At 33.3% G+C, this 20,099-nt stretch overlaps 1 protein-coding gene and 1 pseudogene across 1 annotated transcript; both read right to left on the reverse strand.

The window, feature by feature from the left end:
* Nucleotides 1–358: 358 nt before the first annotated feature.
* Nucleotides 359–10,756, reverse strand: LOC136984031 (acyl-CoA-binding domain-containing protein 6-like). The gene is made up of 8 exons (XM_067280945.1): nucleotides 10,477–10,756; nucleotides 8,635–8,699; nucleotides 8,474–8,567; nucleotides 6,094–6,150; nucleotides 2,894–3,013; nucleotides 2,728–2,817; nucleotides 753–783; nucleotides 359–597 (listed from the first exon to the last, which is right to left on the reverse strand). The coding sequence occupies exons 1-8, from the start codon at nucleotides 10,642–10,644 to the stop codon at nucleotides 464–466; spliced, it is 759 nt and encodes a 252-aa protein (XP_067137046.1). The 5' UTR covers nucleotides 10,645–10,756; the 3' UTR covers nucleotides 359–463.
* Nucleotides 10,757–19,211: 8,455 nt separating this feature from the next.
* LOC136984095 (U6 spliceosomal RNA) lies at nucleotides 19,212–19,301 on the reverse strand (annotated as a pseudogene).
* Nucleotides 19,302–20,099: the final 798 nt, after the last annotated feature.

Raw genomic sequence — 20,099 nt, forward strand, 5'->3', positions numbered from 1 at the left:
GAGTAAAAGTAATATTAATTTTATTAATATTTAAATGACAATTCCTATTATGAATAAATTATTGATAATCATTGTCGGCTATATGTTTTACATGATGTAGTATTTTTTTTTTCCAGGAAGAATCATCACAATGTTAATTTCAAAAGCAGACAAAATGACAAAGAATTTGTAAACAATAGATATTGAAAAGAGGTATGTCAAAGAGAGAGAATATTGGAAAAGGTAGGCAATGAAATTGATTTATATCAAGGCAAAAAAAGGGATGTTATTTGTTATTCGGATATTTATTGTTAAAGTTAGCACGAGCATTAATGTTTTTTGATTAGTTAATAAGTTAATTGTAAAGAATTGTATACAATTACAAAAACAAAGTAAATTTTATTATAAAAATCAAAGAATGAAATGTATTTTTTAAAACTATAGGGACATGAAACATCAAATGGCATCGGTTTGAAGAGAATTATCAAGAATTGAAAAGAGATGAAATTTCTTCATTGAAAGTTACATCTTTTGGTGATAAGCCATTCTCATCTTTTAGTATTTTAGCTCCTTTCTTTAAAAGAAGTTTTACAATTTCTGGATATCCACATGAACTAGCTACAAGTAAAATTTTAAAAAATTAAATAAATTTCTATGCATATTTAATTTTATATAAAAGAGTTAATTTTAAATGTAATTTTCCTTTTAAATACTTTTCATCATAATATAAAAATTATCATCTTAATGGTTTCTGAGATAAAATTATTATTTACCATAATGTAGAGGTGTCTGGCCATCTTCATCCTACAAAAAGTACATAAAAAAAAAACATATAGGAACCATAATCTGATAAAATCTGAAGAAATTAAATGTCACATATTTACATTAATAATAAATTGTCAAATCAGTACTTTTTCAAATATTAAGTGTGAATAAAATCAATAAGTTAATGTAAACACAATGGAATAATTTATTGTTATCACTTTGGAATGCACTTATACTGATAATAATACAAATCAATAGCATTAAACAAGACTATAATTTATGGAAAAACTGGTTTTATTGACTGACTTGTTAAAACAAAAATGTGACAACATTCAAGAATTCCTATTGATTTCGTGAGTGATTTCATCTATTATGATCCTAATGAAATAAATGGTAGCTTGTTCCTAGTTATAGCCATTATTAATACTTTAAGCTAGATTAACAATTGTGTTCTTGTTTTATCATAGTGTTTGTTCCCACAATATTATTATATCTGATTCATACTAATTTTAATAGTACAGTGAATACACGATTCCCATATGTAATCATCATGCCACTACTTTATGTTGTCAAGGACATATCTGCATGATGGCTGTTGCTCTTCATGGCCATCTTGAAGAATTTTTCTTTTATTATGATTATTATGTATGAAAAGTGGATTTGAAGAAAAATGATTTATTTATTTAAAGTTTACTTGTATTTATAGTTTTCTTATCTATAAATAGAGATGTAATTTAACAGGGTGAGTATCTCTAATTTATACTGTAGGTAACCATATAAGATCAGATATGCTATTTTATCTTAAGGAATGATAGGAATGATGATTGAATTGTCATAGTACAACAATGATGCCACACTGTTAGCAGTCACAAGAGGCTGTTTATTTCCAAAAATTATGCATTATGACCCAAACTATTTACATTGGAGTAGATTTGATTATATATTCTGAAAGCCCATATTTTTGTCAGCACTATGTCCAGATCTAACTTACAGTTTGAAAGAAGGGAGCTGCTTTATTATAATAAATAAAATTTATTTGTGCTGTATTTTGTTACAATATTTAATAAGTTATGAAAGCTAATTAAATGTACTTTATTTTACTTATAGATTTCTTTGTGTTAACATCAATAGTTTCATTATTATTGAAGGGTAAAGTTGCAAGTTACGTGCTCTGACTGAAAAACTTCACGCACTTCCATAACATAAATTTGCCTAATGACCCTCAAACATCGATGTTATTCACATCAGAATGTGTAACTTGAAAGTTAAAATTATTATTCATTCATAGTAGTGTTGTTTACCTGCTGTTTACCTCTCAGTACCATCTTTAATAATAGCTGGTGTACAATTGAAATAAACAATAGCAATTTAAACAACTGTACTGTTTATAAACAAATAATGATTAAATAGATTAAAGATGGATGAATAAAGATTCAAAATTAAGGCAACATTGAATTTCAATGGCAACTTCAACCAACCAATCATTTTAATTAATTTAAGGTCAAAAGAAGTGACTGATGGCAGCAGTTTCTGACGTTCAACGTTGCCTTGATTTTGCCACTCGTGAGCATCAGCCTTAACATTAACATTTAAAACACTGGTTAAAACTAACATGTGGCTAGTAAAATGCAAATACTGAGATAGATAGTACTAAATGACTGTTTACTTAATGATGACTAAAACTATAACAAAACTATGATTACACTATCATGCACTATAATAAACAGAGTTTATTAAGTGTCAAAAATTACTAAAAATTATCAGATTATGACTGGGTTATTTTATTATTAATAGATTTGAATTAATTAAAGTTTCTAACAGATATAATCATATTATCATCAAATAACAACAGTTAAATGGTTGGTTGGTTGGTTGATGTTTTTTGGCGCAAGGGCCAGATAGGCCATGCCACGCCATGCCAAATGGTTCACTTGTCGAACTCAATACAATTCAAAGAGGAAAATAAAATAAGACTGTTCTTACTTGAGCATTAATATCAGCATTATTTTCCAGTAAATATTCAACAATAGAAGTATGACCTCGATCACATGCCCAATGCAGTAATGTCATTTGCTAAGAGAAAAATTCATAAATGTTAACTTATTAAATTCAAACAAAACACGAAATTTAAAGCAAGACGACTAATTACCATTTCATCTCGTTCATTTAATAAATAACTTTTTGCATGAATACAGTTCTTTAATTTGCGTATGTTGTTCTCCTTTACCCAATCAAAAGCGGTTTTATCATCATCATTAATATATTCATCCTGTTTACGTTATTAACAACATAAAAAAATTATAACTTATATTTTTATTTAACCAGACAAATGATTCTATTAACAATTATTTAGAAAAAAAACTATTTAAATAAATAAATAATTTATTATAAAATATTAACAACAATAGAATATGTAGAATTAATCCTAATTTTGTACATATATCTTCAAGGAATAATATTATTAATATTTTTTATGAAGGAAAAAATGCAGAGAAACTAAAAATATTTTCATTAAATGAAAACTAAAGTTAGATTTGGTGTAATTCTAAAACTGAATGTGCATATTAATTTTTTAATCTTTATTTATTTATTTTATACGGTACTCGAAATTTCCCTGTCAAACACGGCGGACTACTTTCTCTTAGAAAGTACTGAATTTGGAGTACTCAATTTTTCAATCTCTAGTTTCTAAGAGCAAGTAGAGATTGAAGAATTGAGAAAAGTAGATTTCAAGAAATTCAAGAAGAGTAACTAATATTTGTAAAAATTAAGTAGTCTATACTGCCCATTGAAGTATAGTTAATGTGCAATAGTACATTTTAAACAACATACCCATTAGATCATTACTTCTGATCGGATAATAGAACACATGGTCACCATGGAAAGATTTTTTAAAAATTTGTTACAGAAGTGACAAGATGAGGCTATCTTTTTTAAAGTTTAAATTTAATGAAGTAAGTTTAAAATACATCATTTGCCAAAATATTTAAAAATGCAACTAAAAGGAAATTCCCTTGTCAAGCATAAGCATCATGTGGTCACTGACATCACTGTAACATAAGTGTGATCAACAATCCAAAATCGATAAAACGATTATTCTATAGCTAATATTTCTGCAAAATAAGTAGCCCGTACTTTCCGTCAGAACATAAAATGAATATAACCGAAACTTCATTGGACAAAAATTGCAGGAGTTATAAGTAATTCACACACACATACACACACATAGATGAGAGTTTTTATATTAGTAATTGTGCTCTTACAAAATTTAATATTTACGTTTTATTTTTAACATAAACAAGTAATATAAAAAAAAATTTTTTTAAGTCAATTCCTACTTAGGTCAACAAAGAAAAATTTTATTTTAGTTACTTTTTATTAAATAATTACAATTAATATACAGTAGAGCGTCGAAAAGTGGAACCAACTGGGGACTGGGGTCCTTCCAGTTAATGATTTGTTCCAGTTTCTGTCTTTGTACGAAAAAATACATTAACCTGTCCGATGTTCAAATTTTTCTCCGTTGCGTATCGCTTCCTGTTGAATTTTTCTCCGTTGCATGTCGCTTTGTGTTGAATTTTCGGCGATTTTAAGCCTAACGAAAATTTTTATAATAATCATCGAGGCTATCGTATCGTTAAAAATTATTTCTGCATTTTGTACAAACAAAATAAATATATTAAAGAATATAAAAAACATGAAAATTATACTTTAGAAGTAAATTTAGTATCAAAAACATTCGATTCAGCACGACACAGTCCGACTGAAAATCGTTCCACTTTCCGGCCACTCCACTTACCAATGTTCCACTTATCGGCACTCTACTGTATTAAATAATATAAATATGTATATACATATGACAGAATCACAATATTAAGTGGCAAAATAGAAAGAGAAATCGGAATTGAACCCAAAGCATAAAATTTCTTCAATTTTATTTTTCGAGAAAAATCCTTCATTCTAACCACTAAGCCACAACTGCTAACTCACTCTCGAAAATCATTTGGATAAAACATCTACTTAAAGCGAAAATTTTCAAAAGTTTATCAAAAAATTATTGATTTTCACAAGAATTGAACTCGCATTCTTCACCTTCACGTCAAAAATACTGAAATCCTTGCATTTTACCGATTGAGCTACTGCCTGTTGATTTCAATTTTCATTCAAAACTCTATTTTAGAAAAGAAAATATATTTCTTACTAGACTATACAATACATGAGTCCATTTCTATCCGTCCCTTCACAGAGGGAGCATCCATGCTTTCTTCGAGGCATTAACAAGTCTATGGCGGAACCGTCCTTTTATTTGAGGCTACTGTCCGCCAACAAATGTAAAAATGTTAAAATTCCTCTAGCGGTAGCAAACACAATTCTTTAAAAATAAAATTATTACATTAAAAATTGCCAGGACGATTTCATATTTAGAAAAGAAAATATATTTCTTACTAAACTATACAATACATGAGTCCATATACCGCTAGAGGAATTTTAACTTTTTTACATTTGTTGGCAGACAGTAGCCTCAAATAAAAGGACGGTTCCACCGTAGACTTGTTAATGCCTCTAAGAAAGCGTGTGAAGGGACGGATAGAAATGGACTCATGTATTGTATAGTCTAGTAAGAAATACATTTTCTTTTCTAAATATGAAATCGCCCCGGCAATTTTTAATGATAAAACTCTATTTAAAGTATTAATAATTAAGTTAATGTTACCCGTGGTATCGAAGATGGCGATGGGGAAATATTTTTCCCTAAATACTAGACGGCGATGGGGAAATTTATTAATTTGCATAATGCGACAGATAGTACAGGTACTCCCCCCCCAATGTTTAGATCACTCGGTATTCTACTTCGAGATTATCCATTGTTAATCTGCTTCCAGATTATCACTCGATAATCTGATTTGAGATTACCGGAAACGCGGCCATCTTGAATGTAGGGGAAAAAAATTTCCCCGTCGCCGTCTAGTATCTAGGGAAAAAATTCCCCGTCGCCATCTTCGATACCACAGGTAATATTAACCAATAATTAAATTTAATTAATGAATTAATATTTGAAAAAACTGTATTAACATCAAGTGTCATCCACTACAAGTTTAAAAAAATGTATTTGAACTTGAGTGGATGAATAAAAAGTATTTTATTAACGATTGAAAATTTGAACAAGATATATAAATAAATATATATAGGGAGAGTGTGAACTAATAGTAGGAATTTAAAAATAAAATCTAAAATAAGTTTACAATCGGGTAAAAAATTAAAATAAAATTTTTCACTCAAATTTTATTCTCTGCATTTTAAAAATAATTTTTTAATCTTAAAAGTACATAAATATTCAAATAATCTTACTGTATTTGGTAATGTACTAAAAACTGGACCAAAGATTTCTTTATTTATATTGTCATTCTGAAAATAATCAAATCTTTATTATTTATAAAAATACAAAACATTATTATTTTTATAAGTCTCTAAATATTAATTTTTTAAATAAAAACTAAATTAAAATTACACAAAATTCACTCAAGAAGTTTGGAGATGAAAATTACTGTACTAACTTTATTAACTAGTATATCAAAACAGCAATTTTACAGTAGATTTATAGTAGATGATGCATTATAGCCAGCTGATGATTTTCTTTTGAAGATAATGTGAAACAGAATAAGTCACTTCATTTATCATAATCAATACAGTGTTTCTAAATAGAATTTTCATACCAAAGTTTTATAATTATTTAAAGATTTTATATGTATATATATATATATATATATATATATAAGCTACTTTTTTTGTATTCCCTATTTAGTAATATTGTTACTTCTAGAATTATGACATTTAATTGATATATCAAGTTTAAAATGGAGGCGGCAAATCACTTAAAGATGACTCTGATGAGACCCGATTTAGTTGCAACTAAGGAATTTATTGATAATGGAAAGTTTCAGACAAGTAAAAACTTTTACAACTAGAAAAAACAGAGTAACAATGTTCTTTCAATAAAATTTAATCTTTTCTATCAATAAGTATTTAAATTTCCACAAAGTTACTTTTTGATAAATCTCTAAATATTTGATATTTAAAAAAATATACATATGAGTGAATTTGCACCAATTTATGTTTCAAATACAGGTATACCTCACCTTACATCAGTAACTGGTTCTAGGAGAGGCAACGTAAGTCGAATTTACTTGTGTAGTTACAACGTAAGTCAAAACTACAGTGGAAAATGCCAATAACGAGCACTTAAAAACTGATAAATAAGACGACAACACAGAAACACAGGTGTTTTCATGTTTCGTTCTCTAGGATTTATGATGATTATATTAACATTTACTGTAAATGTATATATTTTAATATGATTTAATGTGCTTTGAACACTTTTCTAGTGATATTATGACTTCAATATTTGTGGCGGATGTAAAGTCGAATTTGCATATTGGTAAATAAATATGTTGGTTGTCTTTATTTTTTGTGTATTCAGTGTACTGTATTGAACAAAATTGTTAGGCAGCCCGTGCTCCTCATTCTCTCAGTTATGTGGCCCACTGAGAAAAAGTTTGGTGACCCCTACAGTAAATCAAGAAAATTCAAACAAATAACTTCTTGAAAGTCACAGCAATTTTTTTGATGGGTGTTTTGGTCTTCCTCAAGGAAAAACCATCAATGCCAAAAATATTGTGAAATCTTGACAATGTGCTATCCAAAACAATTGGTGGAACTTGTAATAAAAGGAATACGTCTGATTCACAACAACACATGTCCTCATGTTGCTGGAAAAAAAAATTTTGCTGTAGAAGTTTAGATAGGAAATCCTGGACAATCTTTCTTACAGTCCAGACCTGGTGCTGTTCAACTTTCATCTGTTCACTGTATTGAAGAAGTTTTTAGGTAGAAAACAGTTGCAGACAGATGATCTCTTGATCAGAAAAATGCTTGAGTGTCAATGAGGATATGTGGAGAAATAATATACTTAAAGCTGTATACTAGATGTAAAAATAAAAGTTTTGAAGTACTGTATACTAATTATTAATTTCTAACAAAATGGTTCTTACTTTAAAAATGATCCTCATCATTAAAATGTTATAATGTTAAGTATAAATAAAATATTATAATACTATATATTGAGTAATTTATACACTCACTAAAACATCTGTTAAAAGTACACAAATAAATTTATGACAAGAACTAAACTTTGTTTTAATTATTCATCAAAAATAATACAATAACTAATGAAGTGTTTTTATTATTAATGCTGATTCATCAGCTCAATCTTCTAGCATGCTCTATTTGCAAATAAAAAAGTTTTAAATTTTTCCTTTAAGAAAAAAATTTCTGGTCTTTTCCTTGTATGATTTGTTCTCTTCAGCAAAATTTATGCTTATCGCTAAAGGATCTATCAGAAGAATGAGTAACAATTAATCAGCATAAGAAATTTCTTGTTTGTTAATTGAGATCCATTAAATTGGGAGTCTACTGTATGTTTATTAAATTTATTTTACACATCAAAATTAAATTGCATAACTAATACTAATTTAATAACAAAGCCATCAATTATACAGTTTCATATATTCTTTCATTCCTAAAGTACATTTCAAAAACATCAATATATGAAAATTTCATATTTACGAGAGATCACTCTAAACCTATTATAGATTCTTAATGCAAACAGTAAACAGATCACACTTATAGCCTATCTAATTACTTTCAATCATCCAAAATTTTATTGACATACCTCATTCCAGTCAGGGTCACACGATTTTACAGCAGCAACATACTCAGACATGGCAGTTTCTTTTGACATACTTCCCAAATTATTCCATGCAGCCCTTAATATAAATTTAACTCGCATAAAAATTATGAATAAAAACATGAATTAATGTGAAAATGAAATACCATTTTTGTTTATTTTGGAAATCAAATAAACCAGGCTTTCGGGTATTACAAGGACCTTGTGTTGCCTAAAATGAAAGAAATTACATAAATTACAACCAAACTATAAAATGAGGAATAATTATGATAAGTATTATTCCCAACTGGATCAAGTAAAGATGGCAATTGAAAGAAAATGTCCAGAATTAGCCAACAAAATAGGCATTATGTTTCATCAAGATAATGCCAGACTACCCATTTCTTTACAAACATGCCAAAAATTATTGGAACTAGGCTAAGACATTTTATCCCATTCCGCATATTCACGTAACCTTGCCCGTCGGACCACCATTTGTTCCGAGCTCTACAAAATTCAGTTTGATAAAAATTTTGATAGTTTGGAAGATGGCAAAAACCACACGGAACAGTTTTTTTGCAGAAAAAGTAGGAAGTTCTACAAAGAGGGTATGACAAAGCTTACCCACAGATGGTAACATTTCATACAAAAAAATGGTGCTTACATAATCTAATAAAGATATGTTTTTAGTTTTAAAACAGTCTTTCTCTTAAAAATTGCTATAAACTTTTCGGACAACCCAATACTCGACTCGCTACACTTGTCACAGCTATTGAACTATTTTTATAAAATGATATAAAACACTCACACGACAATAAAATAGCGAGGTCGTGGCCAAAGTTTTCATTTCTAAAATGTGAACGTCAAACGTCGAGTGCCACTTACAAGGTAGTGGCGCTCGACGTTCAGAGATGAAAACTTCGGCCGCAACCTCGCTAAAAATATACGACAATTGAAATCATTCAATGAATCAGCCTCTAACCATCATTTCTTCATCTGATAGATCGCACCATAATTCAAAATACCAAACTGATCTTTTGGAAACATAATCAGAACTGAAGATGCTCAAATATTTAACAGCAACATCAAATCAATAATGAAAATTAGGAGGTGTACTATAGATTACCACCTATGGAATTTCGGGACTTCGGGTATATATTTGAACTCAGAGGACTAAGACGAGTTCAATGGTACCCTACTTTGGGGCTGGAGGCAAAAAATAAGAAAGTTATCATTCTTTTTTCAGCAATCGCGTGATGATCGGGAGTCGCATCGCTCTCTCCACTAAGCCTATTGCGTGTTTAACAGGCAGTCCGGCAATCGGCCATATATACCATATTTTACGGACTATAAGACGCACTTTTTTCTTCGAAAAATTGCCTCCAAAATTCAGGTGCGTCTTATAGTCCATAGCATCTTATAGGTATTTTTTTAAAAAATTGCTTAAAAATTAAGGTGAGTCTTATAGTCCGTAAAATACGGCACCTTCAACAAAGGCGGATGTTGATCCATGAGCACACTGAGTGCTTTTTTAAAATTTGTTTGCAGACTTTATCTGTCAGATGACAGCACTAGGAACTACGGTGCCGTCTGCATGAAAGCATTAAAAAAGTATGATAACTTTCTTATTTTTCGTCTCTGGTCCAAAAGTAGGACATCGTTAAACTTGTCTTGGTCCCCTCAGTTCAGATATATACTCAAAGTCTCGAAATTCCATAAGCGATAATCTATAGTATCCCCAAATTAGGTTAATGTTACCTATGGTTCCAAGATGGCGGCTGGTCTGATTCTAGCAAGGAAACAATAGGGATGCACATTCTAAGCTAATCTAACCTATTCTAATTTTGTTGGTAACAATTATGGTAATTTATTAAATAGGTTAGGTTAGGTTAGAACGTGCGTCCCCACTGTTTCCCTTCTTTTTTTCTGGAATCAGAGACGAGCCGCCATCTTGGAACCATAGGTAACATTAACAAAAAATAATATGTATATATATAAACAACACTTACTTGCTTATAGAAAGCATAACAACGCAAAAGTTGATCTGGAGTAAGATTGCATGCTATTTTGGGTAAATGAGATGAGGCTCTATGAAATTTTTTCTCTAATTCTGATACAGACTCTGATTCTTCTAACTCAAGATCATCTAAACTTCCAGACGGTTTTAATTCCGCCATTGTAAGAGTCGTTAATATTTTATACGTGAACAACAACTCTCGATCTGTAAATTTCGTTAATATCAGCGATAAACTATAAATATACACATTATTATATCTATAGCATTCGCCATAATACTGTATATACCTATAAAAAAATCTATTCAAATGAAATTGCTCGAACGCCATCTGCGAACATCAGTTTATTTTTCTAACTACAGAAATTTTATAAATGAGAACCGAAACGGATTTATAAAAGTAATAATTATTAATATAAGACTTTAAAAATTAAATGTACAGAAATAAAGTAAAAATATTTTTGTTTAAAATTTTATTATATGAAATTTTCTATTTTATTGTTACTTTTTTTTATAAAGTTTTTCCGCCCTGTGGGCACTAAGAGGGCCTCTTTTAGTAGGCCCATTATGGGTTCGGCCAGGCCACAATGGGGCGACCGGGTGGTGAGGGACGGGGCCCGACATATCCGAACGGACCACCCCCGAAAAATTCCTGGGGATTATTCGACCCGTTCGGATTCGATCCCGGGTCCCCCAAGGCAGTAGGCTGCCACCTTGACCGCTAAAAATTTTTTATTGTTACTTAATACAAAAGACGAAGCGATGTGTTTTAATCGACAATCTTTATTTACTAAATTATAATTATCCCTACTTTTCTTCCAAGCTCTAATATTGATTTAGTATCATTGATCATAATTTTCACAAATCACTAATATGTCGCTTGTGAAGACTAGAGCCGGCTAGACCCACTGTGCAATACGTGCTCGTCACTCCGTGCAAGTGCACGGAGTGACGAGCTTCGGTGACAGAAAAAAACTTGTTTAACATAATAGTTTTTAAAATTTCAAACGTTAATTTGAAATTGGGCTGGGAATGCGAGGTATGTTATTGCACGGTGCTTCAAAATTTCTACGGCCAGTCCTATTGAAGAGAATATAAATACACTTTCAGAAACAAGACAACTGCGAAATTATGGAAATATCTTTAGGTATTGTAGTTTTGCAATATATTTTTTTAAACGAATGCAATATTAATTTGTGTAGAGACGGCCGTAGGATTTGCGAGGTCCTAGACAAAAGATATTTTTTTGGTCCATTAAAAAAGCGATGGAGGTAGAAAGTAGATTTATTTATATCTACAATCATATGAACAAACGGCATAAGAAAGCTGCGCAGCTGCGGCCGAATGGACAAAAATGGAACAAGCAGCTCTTCGCCTGCCGTTCGTCATTACCAGACGAACGACAACCCAGAACTCACCACGTGGAGGTGGCTGCTTCAGAGTTCCACCAAGAGTTGGAAAGAATCCAGCTCCACAAGTGACCAACATCGCTTGTCGAGTCGAGTTCTTTCTAACTCGCACCATGAAAAATATTTATAATTACCTCTGAATACTCCAAATTCAGCTATTCGAAACTCACCGTATTATTACTATCTAAACTAAGGGATGCAATATTACAACAACTAGTAATAAAGAAAGACGGAAATCTATAAGATACACCTGGTCGTAATAAAGTGCACGTTAGGGCCAGAAAATTCAGTTTAATCTCATACCGAACTTCATTAACCAAAATCAAAACAAACAAACAAAAAAAAAAAAAAAAAAAACAAAAACAAATACTCCCCCTGCGCGGGATTTAATAAAGCGGGAGACAGAAAGCCCTCTCCATCTCCGATAGGCCTTTTCACTCGAGCGTGCCTTAAAAAACGAAACACAGAGCGTCCTCTAAGCCTCACCGTCTTTTGTCTTCATCCCAGTGGGCTTAAAGATGCGGGACAGATACAGGGAGCCTTCTTCACCTCTCGTCGGCGTCTCCTGTCTTCGTCCGAGCGGGCCTAAAAGATGCGGGACATAGGGAGCCGTCTCCGTCTATCCTGTTCTCGTCCGAGCAAGCCATAAAGATGTGGGACAAAGCGAGCCCTCTCCGCCTCGGTGAAATTTCCTGTCTTTGTTTGAGCAGGCCTTAAAGATGCGGAATACGCGGAGCCTTCTTCACCTCTTGTCATCGTCTCCTGTCTTCGTCCGAGTGGGCCATAAAGATGCGGGACACAGGAAGCCTTCTCTGCCTTTCGTCGGTGTCTCTTGTTCTCGTCCGAGTGGGCCTTAAAGATGCAGGACACAAAGAGTTAGTTTAAGTAAAAAGTAACTCGAGTTAAAAGGCCGACGGGAGATTCCATCTCTTTACTCCACCGGGCCTACGAGAAAGGCGACACAAAAAGCCCTTTCTGCCTCCCATACATTACTGAAATTTATCTAATCGCAATTTTTTCGCGAAATCTAAAAGAACTTATGAACAAATTTTCGCTTAACAATAACCACCTACGTACAATAGAAACCCCCAACTATACATTCTAACAATTCGTTACGTATTGTTAGAATATATTGTTTAGAACGCGTGACGTATTACTATCCCGTCATATTTTTACGTCACGTGTTACGTAAAAACATCAATCTGTTTGAAATATTTCAGAAAATATCTTTTTATTAAAATAATATACATTAGAAATAGGATTACTTAAGTAAAAATAATGCTGTTTTTTCTAATACTGTAAATAAAATTACAGAAATGTCGAATCGTTCACTTATTCTAAAGTAATGTTTTCTGTATTTTTGAAAATCCAAAGAGGAATTTGTAATGATTGTCGTCCTTTGCATCCCAGATAATGTTACTAGAAGGTCTTAATTCACAAATTTTCGAGAAAAGGTGCTTAAGCATCAAAGTGGGTAAACAAAATTTCTGAAATTTTGCAGAGTGGTGATTATCGGGTAATCGATGATATTAAATTTTGGCGGTTAAAGGTCGAGGGGTGGAAAGATAATCGGGGTCGTGTGAATCTCCGGTAGGGTCAGACTTAGTGACGATTTTAATCGTTATTAGCATTTACCAGTGGCGTGCCGTCATTGGAAGCTGTGGAAGCGCCGCTTCCACCTTCCAATAACCTTCCCTTGTATTTTCTAAAATATAAATTTTCACGTACTTTGAATAAATTAAAATTAATATTTTATTATAACTGCATTATGTATCTTATTACAAATTTCTATACTACATGTGAAAAAAACGATAAGATTGCTATTGTATATTCGAATAATCAGTGGCGGAATGGAAGAGCTTACGAGACAGTTTTCACGGCGAGAATAACTGAATGGTGTAAAGCAGCCAGAGGACATTGGCGCATGCGCTTTACAGAGCACCAACCTCAGCCTGTTTAGCCGGTGGATGCTACACACCATAACGCTTTCAACGATTCTATCCCTTAGTTAGCCACTGGTAGGGAGCTGCGTTGCTTTTGATAGAAAAAGTGCTTTTAAATACGTTGATGGAGTCGACGACCAGCGACTTTTATGATAAAGTAATTAACGACTTTGCCGAAAAAAATCGCCGAATAGAGTTAGTTTATAAAAAATAAAAAAACAAGTTTTTCTATTATTGTTTGTATCATGTCAATTTGTATTATGTATGTATTATTTGTATTTTAGAACTAAAATACATAAATTGTTTATTTATGTCATTTCCAGTATTTGTTTAAAACTGTTATGGAAATGTGAGGTACCGGACAGGTCTGACCCGTCACCAAAGACGCAAAAAGGGATTAATTTAGAGAAAACTTAATTAGTTTAAAAAAACATAGGTAAAAGTCGTTTGTAGTCGGACACCCATTGTTTATATCAAACTGCCAGGCAGAAACTATAAATCGCGGAAGGAAGACGTTCTATGATCGGTAGAAGATTGAATTCATCTTCGATTTTGACTTTTCTCGCGCTCCAGGTAAGAGACTCGTTACGTTTAGTAACCAGGGACCAACCACTCGGGTAGCATGATTGAGGGAGAACGACCAATCAAAATTGATGAAAGAAAGAACGGAGATTGATATAATAATCTCCGACAATCGAGGACACCTGGCACTCGGTTAACGTTCCGAATAACCAAAACGCCGCGTGTCAACGCGCAAAAAAAAAACAAAAAACAAATTCTCGTCTATTGTGCCAACCTGTAACCCAGGCTATTGTGCCAACCTGTAACTTCAGACTTAGACCGTGTCCTTGACTCCAACGGACGAAGTCTCCCCGTGCCTTACAGACTTATCAACGCCACTGTCCCGGGGCCACCTTCGATCGACGATCAAAGAACCACATCGACGCCCGGGACGTCCGAACGGCTGACTGTCCTAAAGCAAACTATTTTGTACATAGTGTATGTTTATTTTATGTTAAAATAAACGGTTTTTGTCAGATACTTGTCGTCTTTGTCTCTGCAGCCACCACGCACGTACGAATGGACCCTAGACCATCACTGACGCGCAATTAACTGATTGCCCCTGGAAGTCGGCTTCTTACAGAAACACAGCTTCCCTATCATCAAATGTCACGGCACACCACTGCAATTTAAAGAATTTTTAAAATGTGTTATTGGGCACTCGGTGTGATAAACCCTTACGTATGATAACCTTTGTAGTTATATGAATCAAGTACTATAATATAACAAATATGAAAACGGAAACCATATAAAGAGTTTTGTTATTTCAGCCTACCATTGTCATTTTTATCGCGATACTCGGATGGTACAGTACAAAATGGCACAATTTCATTGGTCAAGTACACAGTAATTAAAAATATGATGTATTGATATTAAATTTTTTAAGATATATTTTTTCTAGTGTTAGATCTAACAAACTGTTACATTCACAGCCGAATATGAAATGGTAATCTGCCGACCAATCAAATTTCGCGAAAAACGGACCAAAGATTTAAATTTGGCACCCTGGAAAACCACTTAAAACATATTTTGTGCTCGACGGTACCCTTGTAAGAGTTGAAGTAAATTCGACCAAAAGTAGTAGTTGATCTCCCGGAAGAGAGAATGGTCAACGACTATTAATTAATACCGGTGTACTATTAATACTTGAAAAGTGATCCGTGTTGGACAGGTTGTGCATGTGATCGAAGTTGCTAACCTTAATGTTCGAAAGACTTCATATAAGTTGTGGCATAGGAATAGTGGAAGCAGATTTGACAGTAAGACTCAACATGTGAATAAAGTGCACATTGCACAGACTACAACTATAGGACATTTTGAATGAAGCAATGTCGCCATGATAATAAATAGGAAAAATGAACATCGGCACAGAAAAAGACTTCAAACTCCACTTTGTCCTTAAAATCGTTTCATATATATTAATTAATTTGGCTGAAGGTTAGAACATCTTTAAACAATATGAGTTAATGAGGAAAGATGAAATCGATAGGGGTGAGGTGTCCAAGTTTTGTGGTAGTTATGTATGTCCTCGTAAATATCACGTTTATAGAAAAACTAGCAGGTAGGCCCGGCGTTGCCCGGGCAAAAGTAACGATAGCGAAGATTAAGATTATTACGTTATAGTCACAAAAGAAAAAGAGTAATTTCATCAACGAACTAAGTATTTCTAAAGAAAGGTCGAATTTGAAAATCGAATGTTCTAATATTGTTCGATTTTCACGACGTGTTCTGGTTATATCCTTCGATTTTCATCCAATGTTCTAAAGAAGAAAGGTCGAGAAAAACTGAACTAATCTGTTTAAATTTGAAAATCGAATGTGTTCTAACATATTACTCTTTTTCTTTTTTCCTTTTTTTTTTCCAGAGCCCGTAAATCTTGCACGTCGCTTTCTCTTGTTCTCCATTGTTACTTCACACTATCATCATTACTTAACACTTTGGTACTTAAATTTGGTACTCTATCTGTGTACCAAATTTCAACTTTCAACTCCTAACCGTTTTAGCGAAAATTAAGATTATTACGTTATAGTCAACCTTACCCGTTTTCACAGAATGCAAGAATTGGGTCCCCCGTTTCCAGATTAATTACAGAATTTTTAGATGGGTCTAAAAATATGTTCGATTTCCCGCAAAAACGAAAAAACTGCAACTGCGTCTTGCACGTCGCTTTCTCTTAACAATTCCATTGTTGACATTTCCATTGTTACTTGACACTTCCATTGTTGATGGAAGTGTTAAACCTTAATCCTGTCCCTCTCCCCCGTGGGGAGGTATTTCGAAAAATCCCTTCTTAGTGTGCGTTCTTGTGACGTACCCTAACTGTGAACCAAATTTCAACTTTCAACTCCTAACCGTTTGGGCTCTGCGCTGATTATTATTATTATTATTATCAACTTGTCTCAATTATATATATAGATGACTAGAATTGATTTGATTTATTTGCTTACGGCATCGCGACACGTAGGCGATCGGCCGAGGAGGATGCATTCCGGGAAGACTTTTATGCAGTGGTGATATTCGGCGGGTTCGCACAGGTTCGGCCGAACCCGTTGTTAAAATTTTCAGTTTTCCGAACCTTGTTAAACACACGGAGCATTTCTCAGTGGGTTTGTTTTTTTTTAAAATATATTAAAATATGCGTATTATACTCTGTAATACTACTAAACTAGAGCCTTATACCCCGTTCGTACCGAGCATTTCAATCTAGATTGTGAGCAAGGTCAGGGAGTATGTCTTGGTGCGATCTCTCTCGACCGTTTCAATCGAGGATTAATCGCGATCGATTCAAGAGAGTTCTTGATCCAGTCATAAGAGAGATCCCAGAATGCCACGCGCGCGAGATAATACAAGATGGCTGTCGAACACGTGTCGGGCTATGGACAGCGAAAAAAAAAGTATAATGTATCTCGAGAGATGATGACACGTGTGTATTTCCAGAAGCGCCATTTCGCGGTAAAAATTACCCCTGCCTAAAAAAAAAAGGTCGACAGTCCTAAAATATTATCGTTACCTGCCCTTCACCCATGGCTCGTTACGTTCCAAGTACGCCACTGATTGTTCGATATACGGTTGCAAGAAAAGGTATTGTATTTATTTCTATTCAAAACTTCCATTTCATTTGTCGGTGATTGTCAGGGAAAAATTTTCTGCTAGCGAACCCCTTGTTAAATATTTCGAATATCACCACTGCTTTTATGTAAAGCTGGTCTCTATTTAGGTGTTACTAACGCAAAGAAAACTCCACGTAGCCAGTCCGTTGGAAATGTGCAAACCCACGACCGACTACTGGTTTTATTCACTCGATTACCCGGACGGTACTTATTGGGCTGCAACTTAAAAAAAAATTGTAGAACTATAAATTCTCACTGTCGTCCGTTCATCTCTCTCCTTTCTTAATCCCGAGAACGAAATTAGATAGATAAAAGTCGAGACCAGACATGGAAATCGTAAGAGAAAGAAGACCAGATTAAATATATATGAACTTCCGTTTTGTACTACAACTCATGTTGTTTCAATTCAAAAATGTTCCCCTGAACGGAGTTAGATATATAACCAGCATGACTCTGTTGCTAACAGGAAATGTATGATGTACAGGGGCAAACCGCTACTACACTCCATGCAGGCAAGTGCTATGTGCTACCTGTCGCAGTGATGGCATAATGGCGCATCTATTTCGCGCTATATCATTGTCGCAGTGATTCGGTAAATATAATACATATTTTTAAAAAATATATAATTTTTTAAAATTATATTTTGTTAAATTTTTTCCAATCGATGATGCTATATGTAAAGCCAGCAATCGACTGTAGACAGAAATTAATCAATATATAGCAATCCAATCGATGATTTAAGCTGGAATGCACGACATTATCCGAGTTTGAAGTATTTGAATATAACTGCCGAGTTTCGTAGCAATTGGTCGAACGGCCTAGACGTGCGTAGCGAACAAACAAACAAACATACTCATTTATATATAGATAAGTCCAGTTCTGCAGCAATATCTCTTTTAAAGGACCACTTCTGATTAAAGCACATAGGCAACCTGGGATCGAATCCAGGCCAACAACCCAAGAAATTTTTCGGAGGTGATCTGATCTGGGATCTGGGTTTGTCCCTTACGACCTAGCCGACGGACTTGAAAAAAACCTTTTACGTTTTAAAGAAAGTCGATGGTCCGACCAATCAACGACGAGATTATCGATTCAAAAGTTAGTGGCGCTGAGATCGTCTGGCGTCATTAGATGTCACGACAGAAATCATCGATGACGTTGCTATTTAAATTATAACTATCTATAAAATTGTCAATTGTTTCTGCGATTGATGAGGCATCTTATTCTTTTAGTTCCACAAAATCTACAGATTATTCTCGGATTTTTCCTTTTCTTTCATTGTAGAGTCGCAAACCAATTGATACGTCTGTACTGTGTTGAGGGAGGGAGGGAGTGAGTAAGTCCAATATCACAACATGTGGAATATGTAACACTCGTTTGTTTCGTCTAGAAAGTGTACTCCTTGACGTCAATTTGACGTCATTTTTCGGTTTGTTCATTGTAAAACAGAGGAGATGACGTCAAATTGACGTTAGAGTGTACATTTTTTTTTAAATGAAAAGAACGTGGCTATTATTAATTAGAAAAACATTTTAAATTAATTTTATAGAATGATGAGGTGTTTGTTGTTGTTTGAAATAAGTTAAAAAATTCAACAACGAATTTCGTTTGTTATAAATCTTTTATTGTAAATAATGGCTTTTTCAACAATAAGAAGTAGGCCTAGTACTATCCAACTACACCGCAAATCGCAAGATCCAGGGAAGATATAATAGGGAACACTTGACAATTTTACGTGTCATCCTTGCACAGGGTACGCTGTATCGTTCCGATTTTAGAATAAACTACCGAAGGTGTACCAATTGATTACTCATAATTCTATTGATTATTCACATTCTTTATTTCAGGTATCGAACCAATTGAGAGTGCTTTGACAATACACGTCATCCTAATTTTATCTTTTGGTCATCGACTTACGAGTCACCCTGTGTAATGAAAGTAGTAGATAAATGTCAGTTATACCTTCTAATTAGACGCATTGTTCTGTAATTCATTTATCTACTACAAATGCATGTTCTATATATATTATTATATAGAATTTTTAACAAAATTCATAATGTATTGGCAACGGTTTATATCGGAAACTGTCGCGATTCCAGTTTTTACCGTAATGGCGATTCTGTCTAGTCATTACGGGGTTTCTGGACAAACAAAAAGCCCACGGAGAAGAGTGAGACCTTGACGATGGTTCCGTGGCTTCTAATGAAATTTCATTTTCTGTAACTAACTTCACTCGACAGAAGCACTCGAAAATATTTTTAGAATTTGTTCCTTTTTCGGGATATAATTGATAGTTTTATTTCTATTTTGTAATCATTTTTAGGCATGAAAAACATTAATTCGTTAATTGTCAACGTTTGTTTACACCGGAAAGTCAACCGTGCAAAGGAAATATAAAATTTTTCGCATTAAAAAATTGCATTAACCAAAATTTTGAGGAAATTTTATTGATCTTGGAAAGCGAAATTTTCCTACATATATTAAACAGAAAACTCTTTGGTATCGAAATTACTAAATACAGTAGAGCGTCGATTATCCGACTTAATTGGGGACTGGGGTTGGTCGGATAACCGAAAACTATGAAAAAATACATTA

This window comes from Centruroides vittatus, unplaced genomic scaffold (genome assembly GCF_030686945.1).
Source record: "Centruroides vittatus isolate TY-2023 unplaced genomic scaffold, ASM3068694v2 contig_900, whole genome shotgun sequence".
In the NCBI taxonomy this organism is placed as follows: domain Eukaryota; kingdom Metazoa; phylum Arthropoda; class Arachnida; order Scorpiones; family Buthidae; genus Centruroides; species Centruroides vittatus.